Source organism: Chelonoidis abingdonii, chromosome 1, assembly GCF_003597395.2.
Source record: "Chelonoidis abingdonii isolate Lonesome George chromosome 1, CheloAbing_2.0, whole genome shotgun sequence".
NCBI lineage: Eukaryota > Metazoa > Chordata > Testudines > Testudinidae > Chelonoidis > Chelonoidis abingdonii.
The window spans coordinates 244,465,347-244,491,516 of record NC_133769.1 but is presented as its reverse complement, the minus strand read 5'-3'; the positions used below and the strand labels follow the sequence as shown (position 1 = coordinate 244,491,516).

General features: G+C 42.1%; 1 protein-coding gene across 1 annotated transcript; it reads right to left on the bottom strand.

Annotated features, from left to right (window-relative positions):
• Positions 1–220: 220 nt before the first annotated feature.
• Positions 221–23,781, bottom strand: LOC116829710 (P2Y purinoceptor 8-like). The gene is made up of 2 exons (XM_032788673.2): positions 23,740–23,781; positions 221–2,090 (listed from the first exon to the last, which is right to left on the bottom strand). The coding sequence occupies exon 2, from the start codon at positions 1,984–1,986 to the stop codon at positions 985–987; it is 1,002 nt and encodes a 333-aa protein (XP_032644564.1). The 5' UTR covers positions 1,987–2,090; positions 23,740–23,781; the 3' UTR covers positions 221–984.
• Between the last annotated feature and the right edge of the window lie 2,389 nt (positions 23,782–26,170).

Sequence of the window (26,170 nt, the reverse complement as noted above, 5' to 3'; positions counted from 1 at the left end):
GCCACAGAAGAAGGAAGCAGTAGCGGTAGAGCCCATTGCGGCTTTTTTTTTCTTTTTTCACCACTTGGGCGGCAAAAACGCTGGAGCCAGCCGTGACGACAATTAAATAGCCCTTAGCCTGAGCCTAGTGCACCTGAATGAACTAGCACAGGCCAGTCAGAGGGGTCTAACTGCAGTGTAGCCATACCCTTAGAGCCAATGCATGACAGCAGCATGGGTTTGGATTAGGCTGTACTAGACCAGTCTCTGAAACCAGAAAGGTTTGTTGCGGTAGGCTGCTGGTGGTGGGTTCTCTTCTTTTCTGTGTCTTGCCTTATAAATGAGGTATAATGCATTGCATAGTAAAATGGGCCTTGTCTATAAACAGCCTGTCAAAGCAGTGTCAGTGAAAAAGGAGCATAAGTTTTATGCTTTAAGACTGAATATGCCAGTCAAGTAAATACTGATAAAGAGGAAATAAAATTTGCATGACCAGATTAAACCTCGTCTGCATGTCTTTTGGCTTTTCCCCTATTACAGATGCTAATCACCAGTCTTTGCTTACTCCTAAGTCAAGGGAAGTGAATCATTTTAGGCTCAGCTATTCCTCTGCCCCTCACAAATGTGGTGTTTATTTTATTGCTGTCAACTATTTATTTTAGAAATGCTGAACTGGGAAGCAGGTTTTAGAAAATGTTACAGAAACGCATTCCAAGGGAGTGCAGGTACCTGGCACTGACACATTTCTTGAGTTCCTCATTTATAGTAATTTACGTCCCATAATCCATTGTTCTTAGCAAGCTAAGAGATATGCCTTTTTCCATGCATGTTGAGCCTTCCTACATGCCTGGTTTGTTTCCAGAATAAGTTGTGGTAATATATTGCCTGGTGTGCTTTTCTGCATCTCTTGATGTTCTATGTTCTAAGATAGAACAACCTCTAAACTCTCTGGATGATGATTTGGTGCAATGATTAATATAATCTGTTCCAGATCAAATCCATTTTTTAATTATTCGGTGCATGTTCTCTGGATGTTATTGGCACATTTTGCTCTGAAAGCATGGTGGGAGGTTCATTGAATATATCAGGTATGCATTTGCAGAGCTTCTTCTGTATCTTTCGTCGAAACTCTTTGGAACCAAAAAAATAAACAAGTGGATCGAAGCAACAATTAAGGCTATTCAAAGCCAAAGATAGCTTATATTCCACATAAGCAGTCTTATTTTGGGTACTATAGATGAAATGGATGATTGATATCACAATATTGGGCACGTAACACACTACAAAGACTGTAAGCAACACTATTATCAAGTAAATTGTCTGCTTCTTAATTTCCCTTAGTTGTGTGGGAGGGGAATTAAGAAGAGTTTGAATGACTAAGGTGTAGCAGAATGCCATTATTAGCAAAGGTAGGAGAAAGCACAGAAGAACTTGAGAGCCAAAATAAGCGATGAAATGATTTCTTGAAGGAAACATAGCTTTGGGCAGTATATCAAAACAAGTGGTTATCTGCAGCTCCTCTACCCAGAAGGTTAGCTCTGTCTTCATGAGTGGGAAGTGCAGCAGTAAAATAAATATCCAAATAATGATGCATGTCAGGAGAGTTGTTCTAATGGGTCTCATGGCCCTGTGCTTCAGCGGGTGAACAATTCCCAGGTAGCGTTCTATGCTGATGCACATCATGGTTAAAATGGAACAGTGCATGTTTGCATAGAATAGCACAGTGACAATGCGGCACAGAACCTGTCCAAAGGGCCAGTCATTTCCCCGTAAGTGGTAGACAACCTGAAAAGGGAGAAGCATGCTGTACAGCAAGTCCGTGATTGTCAGGTTAATGGAAAACACGATGGTGGGCGTCCAAGGCCTTGAGTGGCGGCAAAGGAACCACAAAGAGATATAGTTGAGGGGAATGCTGATGGTGAAGATGAACAAGTAGAGGGCAGGCAAAGTGGACTGCAGCATTTGGTTCTTAAGCATCTCTATGGTGCTGTTTGACAGTTTTCCCATGATAGTGAGATAGATTCAGTGGTTTCTTCTGGATTGAGACAATTGGAAAAGCTTCAGGTACCTTTTCCCACAAAAGAAGACTCTTGAGATAGTAGAGATTAGACCTGGTTAAAAAAATGTATGTTTTGGTGAATTTTTTTTTTAAGAGCAAGTTAATCTAACACATGATAAAATTCTTAGTTTGTTCATTCCCATCACATTAAATCATATTCACTCTGCCCTTCGGACCAAAGAGTAGTTTTTACCTATTTTCTAAAGTGCTTAATGAGTTTTGTTTATAGTTGCAATAGCAAGATGCAAGATCCAACCTCCTGAGCATACATCACCAAGAATGGATCCTATATCTTAAATAGGCTTAAAGTTTTTTCCTCCAAAGATGTTTTAGCATGCCCATTCTTGATCCATTTATTATCTTCTCCACCTCCCCCCTTCCCTTTATTCAAGCCCTTTCAATTGGCTTTAATAGTTAAAACATTTTTAGAGAGAGGTGTGACAGTGGCAGACAAGGTGCTAGCTCAGGGGTCGGCAACCTCTGGCACGCAGCTTGCCAGGGTAAGCACCCTGGCGGGCTGGGCCAGTTTGTTTACCTGCTGCATCCACAGGTTCGGCCGATCGCAGCTCCCACTCGCCGCGGTTTGCCATCCCAGGCCAATAGGGGCTGCTGGAAGCGGCACAGGCCGAGGGATGTGCTGGCTGCCCTTCCCACCACCCCCATTGGCCTGGGACGGCAAACCGTGGCCAGTGGGAGCCGCAATCGGCCTAACCTGCCAACATGGCATGTAAACAAAGTGGCCTGGCCCATCAGGGTGCTTACCCTGGTGAGCCGTGTGCCAGAGGTTGCCGATCCCTGTGCTAGCTCATGCCAAGGCCCAGGGCCTCGCTGAACACTGACAAATGAATACCTGGAAACCAGTCTGGCTCACGTGTGGGTTAGTTAAAGTAGATATTAGAATTATAAGAATGTGTTTAGTGTTTAGAGCAGGGATGGGCAATCTTTGGCACGCAGCCCATCAGGGAAATCTGCTGGCAGGCTGTGATGGTTTATTTACCTGCAGCGTCTGCAGGTTCAGTCAATTGCAGCTCCCACTGGCGGTTCACTGTTCCAGGACAACAGGGGCTGCGGGAAGCAATGGCCAGCACATCCCTTGGCCCATGCCGCTTCCAGCAACTCCCATTGGCCTGGAACAGCGAACCGGGGCCAGTGGGAGCTGTGGATGCTGCAGGTAAACAAACCGTCCCAGGCCGCCAGCAGATTTCCCTCATGGGCCGCATGCCAAAGGTTGCCAATCCCTGGTTTAGAGTTATGGAATGCTTCTAGGATGCTGCGTGTATTAATCCTACTTATAATATCTGTGTTCCATGGTAATAAAGTAATATTGAGTGATTGCATTGTAAACCTCTGTCATTTGTAACTCACTAAACAGGAAAAGAAGCATTAATTAGGGTAAAGTGTTTGTCCTATGGCCCACTGAAGGCAAAGGAGGTATTGTGTAGCATCAAAGGACACAGACCTTATTGGTTTCATTCATTACTCCCTCCAGGAAGGTGAGATCTGTGTATGAACTCATCCCATCAACTTGGATTCTGGAGTGAAGAGAATAAAAATCCCTGACAAGGAGGAGCTGGGTCTCTGTATGCTTCTGGGCTCTGAGGGGCAAAGATTCCTAAACATAAGCAAGAGATCCCCGTGCTGCTTAGCATGGGTCAGCCCTAAAAGACATACACAGCTGCTTATTATAGAAACTTGTATTACCTTTTTAAATCTAAGTCTGTAACTCATTGTGTGTATATGCTTACCTGTTGTAATCTTGTACATAACTCTCATCTCTTTTCTTAGTTAGTAACTCTTGAGTTAGTTTATTACAGGATTGGCTACAGGTGTTGTCTTTGGTTTGAGATCTGAGTACAATTGTCGAGTAAGTGACTGGTCCTTTGGGACTGGGAGTAACCTGAATACTGTTGTGATGTTTGGTGTAAAGTGACCATCTATGACATAGTCCAGCTTGCCTGGGTGGCAAGATAGACTGGAGTCCCCAAGGGGACTGTCTGTGACTCCATAGTAAGACTCAAAGAGTCATATGGCACCTTATAGACTAACAGATGTATTGGAGCATAAGCTTTTGTGAGTGAATACCCACTTCATCAGACACATTCACCCATGAAAGCTTATGCTCCAATACATCTGTTAGTCTGTAAGGTACCACAAGACTCTTTATTGCTTTTTACAGATCCAGACTAACACGGCTATCCCTCTGATACATAGTAAGACTACTGTTGTGCTTTCAGAGGGCTTGCTTGTTACTGAGTTGGTGAAATCTAGTTATAGACCATGCCATCTGTTTGGGGTGTCTGTCCTGCCATTTGACAATCTGCCTTGGGGTCAGCACTCGTGGTTGTGAGCCGCTCCAGACATTGTAACAAGTGGTTTCTTACCTTATTGTATTTATATATATTTTATGTTTTTTTCATATTATAGGGTGTTTGATAGTGGGTGCTTTATACATTTTGGGGGATTAACTTCAACAGACTTGTGCTCAAAGTTAAGTACATCAGACCTTCACTAGAACGCGCATCTATATAGCGTGAATTTACATATAACGAGGCCTTAACTGCCATCTTGAACATTGGATACAATCCTGAACTGGCGTCTAAGTCTGTGGTGATTCAAACCCAAAAGGTTGAATCCTGAGGGGCTGAGTACTTGTAACTCCCATGTTGATGTCATCATTGACATTATGCAATGTAGTAGCTAGAGCTGTGCAGATAATGGATATTTTTCGGTTTGCTGGCAATTCTGAAAAATTGAAAAACAACTGTTTTGGGTTGAACCCAAAATTATTTTTAAAGACTTTTTTTTTCAGTGAATCAAAAAGTCAAAAAGAGTTTGTTTAAGCGCAAGCTAACTGTTTTGTTCTGACAAAACTGAAATATTTCATTTTGATTTTGACCATTTAAGAACTTTTGCATTGTCTTAAAAATAAAATTAAAGGAAATTTTGAAATCCATTTCTTTTCAAACCAAAAAATCAAAATGTTTTGTTTTGAAAATGTCAGAACAAAATGTTTTGATTTTGGGGGGAATTTTTTTTTAGGAGGAGATTATTTTCAACCAAAACAATTTGTTGAAAACAACATAAATTCAGGAAATGTTTTGGTGTCACCAGATATGCATTTTTTCACCAAAAGTATTTCAGCCAAAATTTTTTGCCCTGTTCTTGTAGAAACATGAATGCGGACATGGTCCAGAGAGGAGGTATATATCCTCAGCTCATATTGAAGTCACTGGATTTGAAACTGCTCAGCACCTTTCAGGATCAGGCCCCTCTGTAGCCCCTCTGCCTAGTGGTAACATATTCTAGAGCCTTGTAGGTCAACTTCCTGTTGGAAAACAAATCAATGACATAGAGGCTGGATATACTCTTAGTTCAGGTTATTTATTTAACACTAGCTACACCTGTCTTGGAATGGAGGTGGACAAACAGCATGTAGGTAATCCCCTCTTTTAGGAATCTCAGGACAAAAACCAATTCCTTGTTTCCAGGGAGCAACTGTGCCTCAAGAATTGACCCTGATTTGAGAGATTAAGAGAGAAAGTAAATTTCCCTGCCATTGACCACAGATCCCACATGAAGAAACTACATCACTAAAGTAACACAATAAAAACATTTCTTCAAAGACTGAATGCTCCAATGTTACATAAAAGAATTTGTGAGGTTGTGTAACAGCACCACCTGGTGATTTTTTCAATAACAATACTAAACTGGCTCTCAGATATCTTTTTAGTAAATATAGAGTATTGAGCAATTAACAGCTTCTAAAGGCTGTTGCCATTGTCATGTGACTTCTATGCAATTATCCTCAAATGTTGTAGGCCAGGCTTCAGCATTCAAATGCCAATATGATTGATTAATAATTTTGCTCCTACTAAAGTCAGTGGAAGCATGAACAGGTATTCTATATAGAACTCTTGATATTTTGGAATCTGGGGACAGACTGACTGAAAGATATAGTACTTAATATATCCTTAATAAAATGCAAGAATGAGTGAGCAAATGAATGTCAAAAGATTTGGGAAAAGATCCTCTGCGAGTGTATATTATTATAGCTCCGGCAAAATCATTGAAGCTTTGACAGTTTACATTAGATGAGGATTTTCCCTTAGTTCTTTTTGGGTCCTGCTCTTCTTCCAAATGACATATTGAATTAGAACAGAACAGAGCACATTGATGGAGAAACAACAAGGCTCAATAATACAAATCTGTTTTGTTGGTTGACACCAACCAAAATATGTGCAATGCATCAAGTGAAGGATCTTAGTGCTTATAGAATAAAAGTGACTAAGACAATATTGAATGAAAGTGGGATGGAATGAAAAAATACTGTAGCCAAATATTATTAATAATAATGAATAATAAATGGATTTCTTCACAGGACCCCAAGTGAAGAGAGGATTCTGTACTTTTGATTTAGTCTAGTAAGTACTGCTTCCTAAATTGATTCCACTGAAGTCAGCCTATCAGTGTTTCAGTTAACCACTCTGTCATTACCAGGAGGTAATTTTGGAATGGTATTTCTAAAAGTGATAACCTTAGCAATCATGATGTTCATATGTTTGTATGTAGGTGGGGAGGCTTCTGAATTTCTTAAGTATTTTACACCTAACCTGGAGTATTTTTGTAAGTACACCCCAAAAAATTTTTTTTGTATTTTTCCTTGTTATGTTTACCCCATTGCTGAAATGTCTTCTGAATTAACCACAGCTTTGTATAGCATTGTATGTTTCTCAATGCTACTCTGGTTAGGCAGTCTTCAATTCTGTCTTCTTTCCTAATGTTAACTACTACCAGGACTGCCCAGAGGATTCAGGGGGCCTGGGGCAAAGCAATTTTGGGGGCCCCTTCCATAAAAAAATGTTGCAATACTATAAAATACTATATTCTCTTGGGGGCCCCTGCAGGGCCCAGGGCCTGGGGCAAATTACTCCACTTTCCCCCCTCTGGGTGGCCCTGACTACTACCGTTGTTTGAAGAAGCCCAAAGCATTGAGGGCCACAAGCCCTCAGGAGACACTCAGTGAAATTAAAAGGTGGGAAACTGTGAACCAATACAAGGAATCCTTTTCCACACAAGATTCCAAAAGGGTTTGAACATTTATATAGTATAAAAATATTCAGTTATCACACTTAATGTCAACATAAATTTTGAAAGGGATATTAAGCCTTGTGCTTTAGGGCTTAAACCAGTCAATAACTACACCTCTACCTCGATATAACGCTGTCCTTGGGAGCCAAAAAATCTTACCCTGTTATAGATGAAACCTTGTTATACTGAACTTGCTTTGATCCACCGGAGTGTGCAGCCCCTGCCCCCCCCCCCCCGAGCACTGCTTTATCATGTTATATCCGAATTCGTGTTATATCAGGTCACATTATATCAAGGTAGTGGTGTATTAGATACCAGCATAAGACCTATGTGGGGAGCAGATTACTCCACATCTGTCTTCTGTGGGGTTCCCACACCTTCCTCTGAGGCATGTAGTAGTAACCACTTTCTGAGAAGGTTGCTGGACTAGATGGATCTTAGGTCTGATCCAGTTTGGAAGTTCCTGTGTTCTCTGAATAGTTGTATTACCCAGGAACAGACCAGGGACCATATTGTGACTCAGAGGAACAAGCTGGTTCATGGTTTCCTCTCTTCCCAGGGTGAGGAACCATTTGTACTAGCCGTGTACCTGGCACAGATTCCTTTCCCCTTCATGCCAGTTCGTTGTGCTGGCTAGAACATTGGCAGGGCAGAGTTCCTACCCCTGTCTGTCCATTCCCTGTGCACCAGCACAGGAGGGGGTATTGTGTATAGGTGTGATATAGGTAGCCCACATAGGGTTGCCACCTTTCTAATTGCTGCTAACTAGACCCCCAAGGCCCTGCCCCCTGCCTTGCCTCTTCCCCATCCCTGCTCCACCTCTTCCCTCGAGGCCCCATCCCTGCACCACCTCTTCCCTCGAGGCCCCACCCCTTCTCTGGCTCTTCCACAGGCCTTGCCCCTTTTTCTGCCTCTTCCCCCAAGGCCCTGCCCCTGCTGTCTCTCTCTTCCCAAGGCTTTGCCCCCATTGCTCGCTGCTCTCCCTCCCATCCCCCGTTACTCACTGGTGTCTCAAGGAGCTTGCCTGCAGGTATGAGGCCCTGGCTGAGCAGAGACTGGTGTGGGTTAATGACCTGATGCCTCCCCTGGCCCCACGGTAACCAGACTTTTGGTTTGGGTGCCATTTTAGGTACCATTTTGTTTTGGGTGCCATTTTTGCCCAGACTTTTCGGTTGAAAACTGGACACCTGGCAACCCGAAATGGCACCTAGACTCAGAAGCCAAAAACTGGACTGTCTAGGTAAAATCTAGACAGGTGGCAACCCTAAGCCCACACAGAATGTGGAGGGGGTGTAACAGTTTCATCCTTATTGTAATGCAAGAACCTGGGCAGGAACTTCTGACTTTAGAAAAATAAATTGAAAGTTAAAAGCAGACTTTTTAATTAATCCCACTTTGGAAGAAAATGGAAATGGTAGGATGTATGTGCTATTGTTTTTAACTCACTGTGATGGTTTCTACTAAAGTAAATCGATAGCATATGAACCAATATACAGATACAATTACATACCAAAAATCACATTTGTTTAAGATGTATCATTTTTTCTAAAGCAGCAATTTTCCCTTCCCACTAATAACAAAAAGTTAGACCCTAACTCCCTGGCATGAGTGGAGACTCATTAAGGGTTTGTGAACAAGCATTTAAACAAACATGAATTTTAAAAAATGAGGGCTAATACATCACCGAATGTACCTTGTTCACTTATGTGGTGCCCCTAGCCTCTGTTTGCCAGAGGCTGGGAATAGGCTACAGGGGATGGATCACTTGATGATTACCTGTTCTGTTCATTCCCTCTGGGGCACCTGCCATTGGGCACTATCGGAAGACAGGATACTGGACTGGATGGACCTTTGGTCTGACCCAGTATAGCCATTCTTATGTTCTTAAGTTGACAAGTGTAGTTCAGTTTTAATTCTTCATAATATATTAGCAAAGGTTCTATGGATAAGTGTACAAGTAGAGAAGATTTAATAATATGCCCCCTCCTTATAGTGCTATGCTCTTTATTATTTGTTGAGAAATAAAGTGAGACCACTGGATGTTTCTGGATTAGCAGTGAGAATTGCTACATTTCTAGTATATTAATGGTAAATACATAGTAACTGTATCTAGTTACTTGTGTGGTTCCAATAACCACAGTGTCTGAGTACCTCACAAACACTAGTGGGGTGGATCCTCAGCCTACTTAGTTCACTTTGTTGCATTCTCTGCTGGCATCAATTTATACCTGGCAGAATTTGATTTTTAAAATAATTTTGATGGATAATACCAATGTTTATTTTTAAGCATTTTTTTTCTGTTTTTATTGATTTAAATGTTCACAGTTGCATGAAATTATGGAGGGAAGGGGTGTCAGACAATTATTGAATGGCAGTAGACTTTCAGATTCAAAACATTAAAGCTGTCTAAACCATTAAAACACAAATTGTTTACATGTGTCAAAATAGACAAAAATAATATACCTCAGTCAATAAATCACACCTGTTTTTACTATTCATTTGCTAGTCCATTTGTAACCAGCCTAATTTAGAAGTCTAAATCACTGGGGTTTGACTCTATTAAGTTCTCATGTGATGTTTTTCTTACTCTGTCTGTCTGTAAATGTTTATTATTGAAGGAAATATTTTTCTTTGGTTTGTGTGTGTACAGTGAAATGGAAGTTTACTGACATTTACCAATACAAATCTTATCCTTCCAAGCCTGCATAAATTACAGCTGCGCCCCTGCAGCTTTTCTTTAGAGCAAAATCGGTAAACTGACTCAGGGAACTGCAACTGGCTCCCTATCATTCCCTTCCCTCACTGCATTCAAGCTCTGCACAATGATGAATGCAACCGTAACAAATAGATCCTCATAATGCTGCTGTGATAATATTATCCCATTCTACAGATGAGAAAAATGATGCACACAGGGGCTAAGAGTGGCGAGACTGTGACTTGGACTACATGCTCATGTGGGAAGCAGGAGATACTGCTCCTTAAGCCCCTACCTGGCCTACCCGGACTTTGAGTAAATGATGTTACCCACCTGAACAAGGGGATAGAGACGTGTGATAATGGGTGATAATGTGCCTCCACCATTGGCCAAAGTCTAGGTGTATCAAAGCAGCAGATTTACTACTGCTCCGAGGGGCAAGGGGAAATTTACTTGGAATGTTCAGAGGTGTGTTTCCATGGGCTTGTCTTCACTGCAACATTTATCTCAAGGGATCTGCACTCAGGGTTACCCCACGTCAGTTTGCCGAGCTCGAATGAGAGTGGTCACATGGCGAAACAGCATTTGAGCTACACAGTGCATATGTTAGAGCAGATTTAAAATATTGCTCTGAAGTACTGTTGCCTATAGCAGCTTGTACTTCAGGAAGACTAGGGCATGGGGGCAATAAGATGGTGACAAGGTAGAACCATTCTGCAGCATTTTTACTGAGCACGGTTAGCTTGAGATAGCTAATCTCAACATTCAGAAATTCAGAGATAGATGTAAAAATCATGAGATTAGCTTAAAAGTCATGAGATTTTTTTTAAGTAACACATTTTGTGTTTTTACTGGCCTTGTGGGTTTTCAGCCTTTAGTTTCAACTATTCCTCCACAACTATGGGAGCTAGAAACTTCAAAAAAATGAGAACTGGAATGCTCTTAAAAATCATTTGACTCCAGGAGCTGTATCTTTAAGAAAAACACCAAATATCACTAAACTTGCCATAAATGAATTACGAGCATAAGCAATGCTTTCTCTTTATGTGGTGCTGTTGGATTTAAATCCATGGAGAAAAGCACTGGGATATGAAACCAATTCTATTTATCATGGAGGAGAAACTTTACACAGCAGAATCAGACATTTAAAACATAATAAGTAATAAGATGGCAGATCCTCGAACAGTTACACTGGCTGCAGAGTAGGTGCACTGAGGTGGTGCATGTTGTGTATGAAACCTTCTTAGGAGAATGTCACTCTACAGATGTAGCACAGAATTGTGGGCCACCAACTAACTTGTTTAAAATCAGCAGGAAGAGAAAAGAAAGAGGTCAGGAGTCCTTTATATATAAAATTACATTAAAAACTGTGCTAAAAGAACATTATGTTTGCAAGGTCAAACACTCAAATTTAGGAAATGCCATCATGCAAAAATTGGAATAGCCAAATTAGTGTTTGGTGATTTTTCCACTCTTATCAATGGGTAGCTGCAATGCTGCATTTCTAATACCAGGTGGTGCTATGAATGTAAGTATAGCATACCCGGCAAATACTACTCACTTCTCCTGGTTGCAAAGAAAACCCACAATAAGCCAAAACCTCTCCTGATATAAGCCTAGTTCTGTTCTTTTTGTAGTAAAGGCAGAAGGAAGGAGAAAACCAACTCTGCAGGGTGCATCGTCCAGTTTCTCCTTTGCTGCATTTCCCTTTAGAGCATTGTACTATTTTTCAAGAAGGGCTTTTGAGATGATTAATATGTCTTTCTGTGTTAACCATTTAATAGCTTTATAAGCCCTTGAATAGCTCTCGCACTTGCTCTCTCGCCCTCAGTGCTGAGATGGAAGTATTGTTTGCACTCCAGTACTGAGTGGGTTACACCTATTGGAACAGTAGGTGGATGTGTTTTGGCAATGAAAGGATTACAAGTTTTGGCTAGCCCAGGGGTCGGCAACCTCTGGCACGCAGCTCGCCAGGGTAAGCGGCCCGGGCTGAGGGGTGTGCTGTTCGCAGCTTCCTTCCACCCCCATTGGTCCGAAGCAGTGAACCGCGGCCAGTGGGAGCCGTGATCGGCCGAATCTGCAGAGGCGGCAGGTAAACAAACTGGTCCAGCTCACCAGGGGGCTTATCCTGGCAAGCCGCGTGCCAGAGGTTGCCAACCCCTGGACTAGAGGATGAGGGAGACAATTGCATGTACTGTAGGATCAATTTACACCAGCTGGGTCATGAATGGGAAGGAGAGTGAGATGGGGCATGAACTCTGCCATTTTGTAATATCCCTGCACCTTCACTGCTAGTTCCTTTTTGAGCCATGATTAATTGAAAAGAAGCTCAACTCTGCTCCTTTCCCTTCCAGTCTCTTTCCCCTCATCTGGTCACTCTACCAGTTTATCTTGAGCATTCAGCCTTCCTTCCTTCCTTCATTTTTGCTCTTGCTCACCCTTCAGAAGCTGTCTGATGCCCAATGACTCTCCACCCTGGGCAGTTAGAGCCCATCTGCATTTCTGTCCAGATGAGAGGTGTGTTTGTGAGAACTTGCCAGTGGCTAGGGAACCCAGCAGCTTTTGGGAGCAGGACAAAGGTAAGCTAGCAGGAGGCTCTGGGGAGGGGAGGAGTGAGGAGGATTCTCAACACCTAGGCATCTTTTTTGGGGGGGTAAATATTTGTGAGGAACTTCCTGTCCTAGTGATGACTTTCAAGGATATCTGGGCAATGAAAAGGGCTAAATAAGTGGTTCTCAAACTGTGGTTCGAGACACCAAAGTGGATCGCGACCCCATTTTAATGGGTTCACTAGGGCTGACTTAGACTTGCTGGGGCCCAGGGCCAAAGCCCAAACCCCAAACCCAACTGCCCGAGGCTGAAGCAGAATCACCAGGGCTTCAGCCCTGAGTGAAGGGCTCAGGTTACAGGCCCCCTGCCTGGGGTGCAGGGGCTCAGGCGGGCTCAGGCTTTGGTCCCCGGTCTTGTGGTCATGTCATAATTTTTGTTGTCAGAAGGGGGTTGCGGTGCAATGAAGTTTGAGAACCCCTGGGCTAAATGAAATCAATGGACAATGGAATGAAACAAATGCAGAGTTTCCAGATCACACCATTTTTGAAGTGTTATGTTAAAAACTCAGAATGAGTAATTCTTAGATCTTCCAAAACAACTTGTGTACCTAATTAGAGGAAGGTTAGACAGAGAACAAGGTTTGTTTTTTTAGAAGTCAGGGTGGATCAAGGATAGGAAGTGCCTGTGATGAGGTGTATGTACCCTGCCTCTAGAAAGATCAATAAAGGATTACTGGGTTTCCTTATACATGAGGAAAAACACCTCCCCTGCAATGCAGGAAGTGTACAATCTGTCAGGCCTACAGGTTGGTGCTGACAAGTCAGTCTCCTGTAGAAAGAGACCAAAGGAAATGTTCCAGGGAGAAACACACTAGCTTGAATTGAGAAGACTTCTGCCTAGGGCTGCTAGTGTCATGAATGAGAGACTGGGCTGAATCTGCTTTGGATTCACAGGACTAATGGAGTGATGCCTGCTGGAAATCCCCAGGCATTTGTTTGTAGTTAACCTCTGCAGGGGCTGGGAAGGGGGTTAGCCTTTGCTGTGTGAACTGTGCCAACAGTTGGACAGTGGAGAACCTGCTGGGTGCAACCCTCTGGTCAAAACTGGGCTTTTAATGGAAAAATAGTCATAGTCCTACCCATGAGTTTACTAAAATGGGTCAATAACAAAGCACTAGAAAATACACTGTAAGGAATAGCCATGGAATAACTCTAGGAAATGGGCTAGATGGGACCCACATGTGATAGGGCTTTTGGTATTTAATGTCCATGATTTTATGCTGATCCTGTGTTTGAACCTTATCTCACTGCCTCAGTTCCCTTTAAGTGCAGCAGCCTATCAAGGGCTGCACAAGCGCTCAGGGCTGCGGTGGCGAGAGGTGCCTCTCCTGTGGTGCCAGCCTGGCCCAGAGCTGCTGCAGGGAGAGAGCACAGGGGGAGCCCAGGGGCAGCGTGCACCCCAAACCCCTCATCTCCAGCTCCACCCCAACCCTCTACTCCAGCCCTGAGCCCCCTCCCACACTCTGAACCCCTCGGCTCCACCCCTGCCACACATCACCTCCATATTGATGCATGCAACAAAATTTATTCTGCACATGCTTGGGAAAAATTAGGTGGAACATTGCTCACTGCATGTGGGGAAATGCAGGGCAAAGAGTGTAATCGGTCTCCCTTTGCACGTGTTCCTTGTTGGCAAAAGCAGAGAGTGGTGGTTCTGCTTTGTACCACCTGATTCTGACATCAAGGAGTTAGGAAATTTCTTTTCTCTGTGTACATTGCCTGCATAAGATAGTGAAAAGGGGGAACAAGTTTATTGCAAAATATCCTTTATTACAAGAACATCCTCCCCCCATCTTTTCATTGCACTACCTGCCCCACCAAAACGGATTCATCCCCTCCTCTCCTCCACCCTGTCAGCTACTTCCAGGGCCTGGAATCCCCTCCTAAAAGGAGGTGGGAAATCATCTTGGTATCCCCAACAGCAGGGCTGTTCCCTCCCATTTCTTGTCCTGAAAGGATCCCATTCCTACATCGACAGCATGAGTGGTTTGAAGTTTGGAAGTAGGGCCAACTAGCAGGAAATAAAAATTTAAAAAAGCAATGTTTTTTCTTAAAATAAAAGCCCCTCATTATTCAAAACTTCTCACCATGTAAATGTGGAGCTAGCTGGGATTAACACTACATTTTAATAACGTGCTTCTCAATCCTGATGAGAGAGGGGCTGCAGAAAGGTTGGTGGAAACATCTCGAAGTTCCATTGCAGGTGCTGTCTCTCCCATTCTTCAGTCCTTCACCCTTTATAGATGAAGGTCTCAAAGTGAGAGTGATTTTCATCCCCAGCTGCTTCTGGATTCCCGGCTGGTACTAATGACCACATGCTTTGTTTTTTGTTGCCTCTGAAAAATGACTGTGACTGTTTTCCTGGGATACTGACCCTACTACCTATGCCTTTGTGACTCTTTGAATGAATGGATGAATGAATGAATGCAGTGTGCTCTACGTAGGACCTGTTGCACAAAGCAGTTGCCCATCTGCTGTGGGTAGCATTAGTCAGAGGGAGGATGTTAGTTCTTCTAGGCTACAGAGGTTTCTTTTCTCCTTCACCTGATCAGATGTGCGAAAAGCTTTGTATTACAATCAGGCAAGAATATCGGCAAAGATTTGTGTGTCATTTTAAAGGTATGTTCATGTGTGTAGACACCTCTTATGACAGGTGCATTTTATATATTTAATTTTAGGATATTTACAGATATTAAGTTTTAATACTGCAACAAAATTTCTTCAGTAAGTAGCAGTCAGGCAAAAACAGTCACAACAGAGCTCAGGAAAAATGTCCCTACATCTTAACTAATAGCAACCATCACATAAAGCAAACAGATCTCTCAATTATTGCTCATCAGATAGACCAGGGAGGAAGAAATAAGGAAAGAGAAGGCTAAAAACAGATCATAGTACAGCTATTACACCAGCACAGAGCCTGGTCTGTATGCCTGGGTCAACTAAATAAGCTTTAGTTCTATCTTGGTCATAATCAGGCCAGCTGTAGATGGACTTCAACTAGTCATCTAAAATATTTAAAACAGAACCATTTAAACTGGTGCCAGCCCCTAACACAGCCACCCCTAAACTAGTTTGGCTTGTGTTGAACCATTTCAATAATGATTAAACAGGTTTAAGGATGTCTCACATTAGAGGTTTGCAACAGTTTGACTAGATCAATTTGAAATCAATTTTGTTAAATCAGTTCTACTTTTCTAGTATAGATAAGTCTCTCACACCAGGGTGAAGTGGATGTCACACATCACTACAGCACAATAGTAGCATTTACACCCCCTGTGTTAACTGGATGAGATGTGAGGTAATGGAAAATCAGGTCCATTCACTTCCATACTGTGGTATGAGTCAAACCCCTCCTCTTCAACCTACACTTGAGGCTTTGTCTTCACTGACAAAGAGGTGTGGTTTCTCAACATAAAATCTGAGTGGAGACAAGGTGTGATCATTAGGGGAATTTATGTACAATTTAGGAATTCAGGGTGATCCTGGATACTCTGGAAATGTGTCTATATCCGACTACAAATTTCATTTTGAATATGAGACTTGGTTACCTTCTCTGCTGTCTTTTGTCTCCATATTGAGATAAAACCCACAGGAGTGGCCAGGATTCTTTTACCTGGAATAGAACTAACAGTATAGGGTTGTTAAATTTTGATGAATGTCATTCAGATGGAGCCCCCCTGGATAAAGAGATGGCTATTGCCCAGAGCAAACCAGGTTTTCAAGTCTTAACTATTGAGGGATGGTAATTAAGCAAGAGGACATTTGGTGGGGGACTCTGATCACCTGCTGGGGCTGATCTGTGAGTCACCTGACAAAGAGGTCTGGAGGTTATAAAAGAGAGGCTCTGTCACCAGCTATTTTAGAGACAGAAGTACAGGAAGATGTGACCAGAAAGATTGGCTGTTCCAGAGGAGAAGCCATGTGCAAGAAGGCAGAAGAGAGGAACAGAGGGGTCTACTTTCATGTGCAGAAATCATGTGCAGGAGGTGGGATCCTGGAACCCTTAGAGGACTCTGACTTAAGCCCCAAGAATGCTCAAGAGCAGTAAAGAAAATGAGGCAGGGAAATGCCTACTGGTGTTATTGTTTTATCTAGATCTGTGTATTTCTTACGCTAGCCCATGTAAAAAGTGGCTGGTTTGGAGGAGCCCTTACAAAACCAATGTGTCTGTTACGTGCTTCCGCTATCAAGTGTCCCTGAAGAGGTGAACTGTAAACCCAGAGCACCCATAAGGTTAGAGCTCCAAGAAAGGGTGTGATTAAGCTACTGGGGAGTCTGGGTGTCAGCACTGGTCCTGGGGTCCCATTTCCCCGAAGGAGTAACAGACAGGGAGCCTACCCCTAGAAACTGTGCCAGGCAGGCCAAGGGGAGAGAGACGGGTCTATAGCCTATTTAGAGCAAGGGAAGCTTAAGAGCACATGGGTCTTGTGTATTGAGACTCAAACATAGCAGCCTGGTGAATATCCAGCTAGGACTATGTGGCATAAAGCACTGATAGTTTTTATTTGGGTGTAGCTAGTTGAGGTCAACCCTATATCTCCCACTAGGGGTTGACTTCGACTTGTTACACTGAGATAAAAGCTACAGTGCCTTGTATCCACTGGGATTTTACATCAAGATGTGTAAGTAAGACACGAGAAGTCATTCTGTACGACTCCGTGCTGATTAGGCCTCAGCTGGAGTATTGTGTCCAGTTCTGGGCACCACATTTCAGGAAGGATGTGAACAAATTGGAGAAAGTCCAGAGAAGAGCAACAAAAAGGATTAAAGGTCTAGAAAACATGACCTAAGAGGGAATGTATCTATTGGGTTTCTGAGAACTGGGCGGGCTAGATAGCTAGGAGTTAACTACCTAGGTAAAAACATATCTTTTTTGCACTGATGACATAGCCTGAATGTCTAGAATTCTTCCCCTAAAGTTACCTGCAGAGACATTTTTATCTTTGAATAAGCTACACAAAGTTTATCAGCACAATGCAGTATCTGTAATGGGTTATAAAGCTACCCAGCAAACTGAACAAAGTGTACAGGTTATTAGGATGCCATGCCTAACTACAGATGTAATCATAATACTATTAAATAACATTTGTGTTGGTCTAACTGTGCCCTTATAGGGACAAACTTCACAATGAACTCCTTTTATCAGAACCCAGAATGCATTCCATATGGATAGCAATATCTCCAGAGTGTATGAGAGTCTCTGAAATAAACGAAAATAGGTAATATCGTTAATATATGTCATTACATCCTGTCCATATCTAAATTCATTTCAGCTGCTGTTCCTCTTCTTTCTCTTATGAAAATCTCCACTCTTATGGTTTTGACGATGTCAATGTGCCTGTCCTGCCAAGTTCAGCCACTGAAAAGACATTTCCAAAAACCCTGGGAGAACAGCCTGTATCTCAAAGTGACTTCTTAACTGAAGTGAAACCTTTTTTTTTTCATTTTAAAAACAAAACAGCATGATTCAGATAGATTCCAGTCACCCATTCTGGGGCCTCAATCCTGCCCTTTGACCTGGGACATGTAGACTAGTATGTTTCATCCCCTGACTTCAGTCACCCATCAGTTATAACGCAACCGGGGTTGCGGTTAAAGTGAATTCTAGACTCCAAGTGAGCTACATAACAACCCATTTTGGAGTCCACGTGCACATTATTTCTGTTCTGCTCAACGTCACACACAAGCTCTACACTCAAACACACTTTTCTCCCTTGTTTAGCAAGGAAGAGGTTTCCAGAGATTTGGTTGGAACCAAGGAACTCTGCACAACCTAATGTACCATGTGGAGAAGGCTACTGCAAACTTCAGCATTTCCTGAAAGACTGGGGGCTAGATTCTGCATCGCCCTGAATAGTCATTTACATCTGAGTGAAAGAATTGCTCTCTCCCAGGTCTGACTACCAAAAGGAGGCCTCCAGACAACTCTCCAATACCAAATTCTACAGGCCACTTCCCTCAGATCCCACTGAGGAATACACTAAGAAACTGCACCATCTACTCAAGACACTCCTTACACTAACACTGGAACAAATCAACATACCCTTAGAGCCACGACCAGGGTTATTCTATCTACTACCCAAGATCCACAAACCCGGAAATCCTGACGGCCCCACATTCTCAGGCATTGACTACTCACTGAAGGATTGCTCTGACTATGGTGACCCTCTCCTACTCAGACCGTATGCCACCAGCAGCCCAGCTTCTTCGCGACACCACTGATTTCCTGAGGAACTACATATGCATGGTCACCCTCCCAGAAAAACACCAAATCCTAAGCTACCATGGATGAGAGGCGCCTACACAAGGCATTCCCCACACAGATGAATACACAGCTGTCAGGAACATAATCCCTGATATGCCACAGCACAACTGCGCTGAGACTTCTGTGCCTTTATACTCATACACAACTATTTCAAATTTAATGATGACAATATATATCTTCCAGATCAGTGCACTGCTATGGGCACCGCGAGGCCCACAAATATGCCAATATTTTTATGGCGACTGAACAACACTTCTCAGCTCATGCGTTTCCACTCCGCCCCTTCTTCTAACGCACGCTACATTGATGCCTTTCCATCATCTGGAACCCTGGAAGGAGAGCCTGGAAAAAATTCCACCACGATTCAACAACTTCAAAACCCCACCACAACTCGGCCTTGGACCAATCTACCATGGGCGGTCCACTTCCCTAGACAGCCCACAGTGCAAATAAGCTGATGGTCCCCTTAACACACTCTATATCGAAACACTACCAACCGCTGCTGCCCTACCTTCATAGCCTCCAGCCTCCATCCCGGGCGGCATGAACCGATCCTTGTCTACAATAGCAAGCATGAGGTTACAACCGAATCTGCCCTAACCCTCAGACAGGACAACACCTACAAAATCTCACAAGCATTCTCAAATACAATACCGACGAGGAAATAAGGAAACAGTTAACAGAGCAGACGTGTACCAGAAGCCTCGCACTGCAAAGACAACCAAGAAAGAAACCAACGACTCTACTGGCTACATACAGCCCCAGCAAAACCCTCCAATGCATCATCAGGATCTACAACCCATCCTGCAATGATCCACTTTCACAGGCCTTGGGTGGCAGACCAATCCTTGCCCACAGAGCAACCTGCCAACCTGAAATGTATTCTCACCAGCAACTGGCACACCGCACCATAGTAACTCTACCTCAGGAACCAATCCATGCAACAAACCTCGATAGCCAACTCTGCCCACATATCTACACCAGCGCAGACCATCACAGGACCTAACCAGATCAGCCACACCATCACCAGTTCATTCACCTGCATGTCCCACCAATGTAATATATGCCATCATATGCCGCAATGCCCTCTGCTATGTACATCAGCCAACTGGACAGCTCTCTACGGAAAAGGATAAATGGACACAAATCAGATATCAGGAATGGCATATACAAAAACCTGTAGGAGAGCACTTCAACATCCCTGGCCAACACTATAGCAGACCTTAAGGTGGCCATCCTGCAGCAAAAAACTTCAGGACCAGACTTCAAAAAGAAACTACTGAGCTTCAGTTCATCTGCAAATTTGAACACATCAGCTCAGGGTTGAACAAAGACTGTGAATGGCTTGCCAACTACGAAGCAGTTTCTCCTCTTGGTTTTCACACCTCAGGGCTAGAACAGGGCCTCACCCTCCCTGATTGAACTAATCTCGTTATTTATAGCTTGCTTGCTAGCATATATGTGCCTGCCCCTGGAAATTTCCACTACCTGCGTCTGATGAAGTGGGTATTCACCCACGAAAGCTCATGCTCCAAAACGTCTGTTAGTCTATAAGGTGCCACAGGATTCTCTGCTGCTTTCTCTCCCAGCACTGCTGCTGTGACTACACAAGCCAGGGGCTTTAACCAGGGTCAACTCCAGGCACCAGAGCAGCAAGCATGTGCTTGGGGTGGCAAGTCGCAGGGGGCAGCCTGTCAGTCGCTGTGAGGGCGGCAGGCAGGTGGCTTTCGGGGGCGCGCCTGCTGGATGTCTGACTGTCTCGTGGCTTTGGCAGCAATTCGGTGGCAGGGATGCTGATGGCACAGCACCGGTGGACCTCCCGCAGGCATGCTGCCGAATCCGCGTGACCAGCCGACCTCCCTTAGGTGCGCTGCCGAAAGCCACTTGCCTGCCGTGCTTGGGCAGCAAAAAACAAAGATCCACTCCTGCCTTTAGTGTTGCCAGTGAAGACGTGCCCTGATGGACGATCTCCACTCATTGATATATTTTGCTTTCCACAACCAAATCTCTGTACAAATTTTCATGAGTGATGTACCTGAGTATTTGGATTCTAATATCTAAACCGTATCGTTAAATCTATTCACCTAATTTGGGTTATCACTGATTATATACTCTATGTGTGATATGACTTTTAAAAAACTAACTTTGTATTTGTGGATAATCTAAGCACCGTACCCAGATGTACACACACTCTTTCCCCAACCTATGTATTATATCTTTTTTTTTAACATTAACTTTAATAAAATTTTTATTAAACCAACTTCTGTTGGTGAGAGAGAGAAGCTTTCAAGCCACATGGAGCTCTCCCTCAGGTCTGGAAAAGGAACTCCCAGCACCACAGCAAAATGCAAAGTGGAACAGATTGTTTAGAGTAAGTAGTTAACACGTATTGAAAGGGACAGTTCAAGGTTAGTGGGTTACAAATTGTTGTAACATACCTACAAATCATGGACTGAACTGAGACATTGGATCTGTGGCTTATCATTGCAACAATCTGTAACCCACTAACCCCCTCTTTTTGTCCTATGACTGCAGAAGTGTTAACAGTTCACTCTACCTTGAATGGTCCCTTACAATATATGCTAACTACTTATGCTAAACAATCTGTTCCACCTTACATTTTGCTGTTAGGCTGGGAGTTTCTTTCCCAGACAAGAAGAAGAGCTCTGTGTGGTAGAAAGCTTGTCTCTCTCTCTCTCTCTCTCACTAGCAGAAGTTGGTCTAATAGATATGATCTTATCCACCTTGTCTCTTTCATATCCTGCGACCTGCACAGCTACAGCTATACCGTATACATCAGATGGAGCTCATCAGTTACTTAAGCAGAATACGTGATTTTGTAGGGTGAGAAACTGTTATAAATGACCAGACCAGATAGTGTGTGAATCTGTTTTCTGGCCTTCTTGCGCTGTTTTCCCTGTATGGGGAATTATGTCCTAATTTAGAGTAAACCACAGTAGGCCAAAAGAAAATAAAGTCTTTTCCCCTGTGTCTTTAAAAATGATTAAATTCAAAGTCATACAATATGCCCTAAAACTAACTTGTCTTTAAATGTAATAGGAAAAGACATCACCTTCTAAAGGAACAGGGAGAAGTGACCCAGTGCCAATCAGAAATGAGCTGTCTGATCCTGCTCCTGATCCAGTCAATAGGATTTTTTTCCCATCAATCAGTGTCACTGAGAACAGGATCAGGCCCTAGTGTTATACTTTCTCAGGTTCTAATAAGCTTTGTGTCACTAGGTTTTTGAAGTAGGCCAACATGCAGTGCTGATCAAACTCCCTGACAAAGCTCCAAGGAGGCTAGAAAGCCAAGAGAAACTCCACAATGTTTGAGATAATAGCAGCATTATTCTTGCAATAACTTTAAGTGGAACTATACTGAGCCAAATTCACATCCATCTGCAACCTAGGCCCATTGTGCTCAAGGCAGGATTAATGCCGCAGGACGGGAGGTGGAGTATAACCCTTTACATGGAGTTAATGCCTAGTCTTTCCCCTTTCCCTCCTGCTATGTCCCTATGCCACTACTCTCCCCCTCATCACCTCCCACTTCCTCCTACTTCTAATACTCCAATCTAGAGCTGGACATAATTTTTAATCAAAACTTTTTTTTGGTAAAGAAAAAAAAATGACACTGAACATTTTCTCGAATTCGCATCCATTTAATCCATTTGTTTTGAAAAAAAATCAAATACAAAAAGGCCATCTAAAATGTTTTGTTTTGATGTCTTTGAAAAGAAATGTAATGAATTTTCAATTCAAAGTTTTCTTTAATTGTATTTTAAATATTTTAAAACATGAAAAAATGCACATTTTAAATCATTAAAAAACAATCTTTTTTGGATTTTTCAAAATTGCCAGAGAATTGAAAAATCTGTTATTTGAACAGCTTTACCCCCATCTCCTCTTCCTCCTACCAGCTCAATTCCTCATTGTAAGAGTTCCCACGGGTCCACCTCACCCAAAATAAAAATATTTTAAAATACCTTAGTGTGTAAACAGTTAAAGCAAAAGTATAAATCTGTGGGTATATAGAGCAAATCCACAATGACATAACACATCTGTGTAACTGTTTGACCTTCCTTTGTAGGTCCTGGTCCTCACTCTATTGTTTATTCTTATCACTTGTATCTCATCTAAATTTTAGGTCAGAAGCCATTTGGAGAGGGACTAGGGGTAATTTTTTTAAGTGTTTAAGTGACTTTAGTACCTAAGTAATATAAGGTTTCTTGTTAATTCTAATGTCTTTTAAAATAATATGTATTTAAATATATACATATGTAAAGGACTTATGTCACTTTTGGGCACTGTAAAATAATTATTAATAAATTAATACTGACCAATCAAAGCATGGAAATGCATAACGGAGTAATATTGCAGCAGAGCTATGTACATTTCTCAGAAATAACATGTATTTTGTAATAAACTGGGTGAGTGAAATCATGTTGTTTCCACAATGATTTGTTCGGTTAGAAATAGAAAAGAACCAAAGGTTGTGCTTTTTTGAGCATAAGTCCCACCTTTCATGCACGCACATAACTCAGAACAAATGGGAATTATTTGCAGACCTATACAGCAAAATAAACCCTCTGATCTGTAAAGTTAACAAAAAAACCTTAGACATCCAACAGAATCATAATGTGCCATCTGTCACTTAAAATACTGTGAATACCTATGCCCATGTTACAATACTCAATGTAAAATCAAGCGTATGCATTTACAAGAATTATATTAGAGGAGTAAAAACAACTCCCTTAAATTCAATGGACCAAATGCGAAGGTCCAACATCCTTACTACGTGTTTACTCAAACAAACTTCCATTGACTTTGAGGGCAGTTTGCCTGATCAAGGACTGAGTAAAAACTGAGCACAAACCTCAGGATATAGCTTTGCATAATTAAAAATAAAGCACATAACAAAGCAGTAATCTGAACTGTTACAAAATATCTCTGCAACTCAGCTGTTCTCAGGATATGTTGTTTGACTCTAATAGGAACTGCTTCTTCAAATGATTTATATCCAAAAGATTTATATATCTTACCTGACTCCTCATCCACATCCGATAATCTGAAGCTGTGCCGTCTGACTGACCACAAATTTTCTGCAAGTAGTTCAATAGTAAACGTGCACACTGTATTGCAACACCTACTTCCTTCTTCATATTTTTGACTTTTTGACACATAAATCGCAACTCGGTAATATGTCTAAAATGATAAAAATTGTTTTCTCCCCAGAAATAAAATAAAAAATCCTTTTTCTAAAGTAAATATATTCGTTACTTTATGGTGCATTGGGATGCCAATACTAGCCCTGGCGTATGACAAATACTTGATTCTTTATGAAAGAGATCTTTCTCCTCTGTGGATTTTGTAATACCGAGGTGCTCCCCATTCTTTTTTTATCTTGTATGAAAACTGTGGAGAGGTTTTAGTGTACTGGGTGTAGTCAAATCAGAAAAGGAACCACATATTTCTGCTTTTGAAAAATCTTTCAGAGTTCAGATATGTTTCTATCATTCTTCTAAAATGGCCTTTTTGTGCAGTGAAAAACTCTATGAAAAAATCTGCAAAGTTGCTACCGTCTTCTCCTTCAAATTGTTCCTCAAGACTCATTTTTACTACAGCACATACAAAGCAACAGCGACTGACATCAACTAGGTAAGTGGAGCACTAAGTAGTGTGCTTGTTACATGTAGAGCTGGTTGGAAAATAGAATTTCTATTCTTCAGAATATGCCAAGATTTTGATTTTTTTTAATTCAAATCAGAACAAAACCAAAAAAACCCAATTTTTGCTACAAAACAGAATTTTCTAAGAAGTGGTTTTGTTTCAATCAGAATCATTTGTTTTGATAACACTGAAAGATTTTGTTCTAATTTTTACTTTATAATATATATATTTTTCAAATTACCAAAAAGTCATTTCAAAATGAAAAATTGAAATCTGCTGCTTCAATAACCTGAAAGTGGGACATCTGGTTTTGATTTTTTAAAAAGAAAACTTTGCCAAAATTGAGGATAACTTTTTAAGACTATAGTATGGAGTGGTGCTAGAGTTATATGGGTTAAAGGTTGTAGAAGAGATGGGTTTCAGGAGGGATTTCAATAAAGTGAGGGGTGACATGGGAAGCTAATATTTACCCATTTCTCTGTCTCATTAAGCCAGAGGCTTTGCCGATATTAGAAAAATTGTAACAGACTAACTAAATGGATCTAGTTAAACTGATGGAATCCTCTAACGTAGATGCACTTAAACCATTTAAACCTTGCTTAAATCAATTTGGTTAAGCTGGTAATTTACTGATGCAAGCTACACTGGTTTAAGTTGGTTGAAGTGCATGTTTAACTTCACATAAGTGTGTCTGTATTAGGGGCTTGCATTGCTGGTCAACATAAAATCCATTTAGTTAAACTGGTGGGCTTTAAAAAAAGTAGACTATGCCAGAGAAACCCCAGAAAAACATCAAAAGAGAGACCGTTTATCTGACTTCCCCTCCACCCCATTTCATTATTCATCTTTGCAGGAAGTTCTGTTTCAGCAGTTGCTAAGTAAACGTCACAGAAGAGTGATGTAAGTTGTTTGTTTCTTAGCCTACCTATACCACACACTTTTGCCCAGAGTGACCAAGTGTCAAAATAACATACTAAACTGAGCTATGCTGATAGCAATTCCTCCTGTAAAAGATCAAGTACTTCCTGCTGTCTTGTAAAAACAGCATTTTAATAACAAAAACAGGATTTAGTGATGTGCAGGGAGAGGTCAGAGCATTATAGATTCATAGTTGAAGGCCAGAAGGAACCTTTATGATCTAGCCTGACCTCCTGTATAACACAGCCCACAGAATTTCATGCAGCAACTCCTGCTTTGAGCCCATAACTTCTGGATGAGCTAGAGCACATCTTTTAGAAAGACATTAGTAATGGCTCTTCTCGCTCTATTGTGTTCAGCATGGAGTCTCTGTAGAACTGGCTAGGAAAGGTTCCATGCAGCAGTCAGCTTGCAGTAGAATGGGCCAATCAGATGCAAAAGTCTCTTTCCTTTGCCCTTCATACTTGTTAGTTTGAACAGCAGTAAATACCACAACATCTGCTATGCAGAACCCAATTAATGTCTCTAAGAAGCAGAACTAGTCACAAGGACATTAGTCCAAATGATAGATTTTTGCAGCTAGCAACAAATGAATCTGACTCATTAGTTATTTTTATTACGGTAGCATCTAGGAACTCTAGTCATGGACCAGGACTCTGTTATGCTAGGCACTGTACAAACGCCGAACAAAAAAAACAGCCCCTGCCCCCAAGACTTTAAAATCTGACTATAAAACAAGACATAACAGATGGATACAGACAGATCAGGGAGGACCAGGAAACAATGAAACCATATTGGTCAGGTGATGGTTTCAGCACATGAACAGGCTAACGATTGTCAAGTTTTTGTATAGGCAAATCCTGCAATGAGCACCCCCTGGGTGCA

What these genes read in the sequence shown, in the direction of transcription:
- LOC116829710 (XM_032788673.2), bottom strand. Translation starts at nt 1,986, where the DNA reads ATGGGAAAACTGTCAAACAGCACCATAGAGATGCTTAAGAACCAAATG.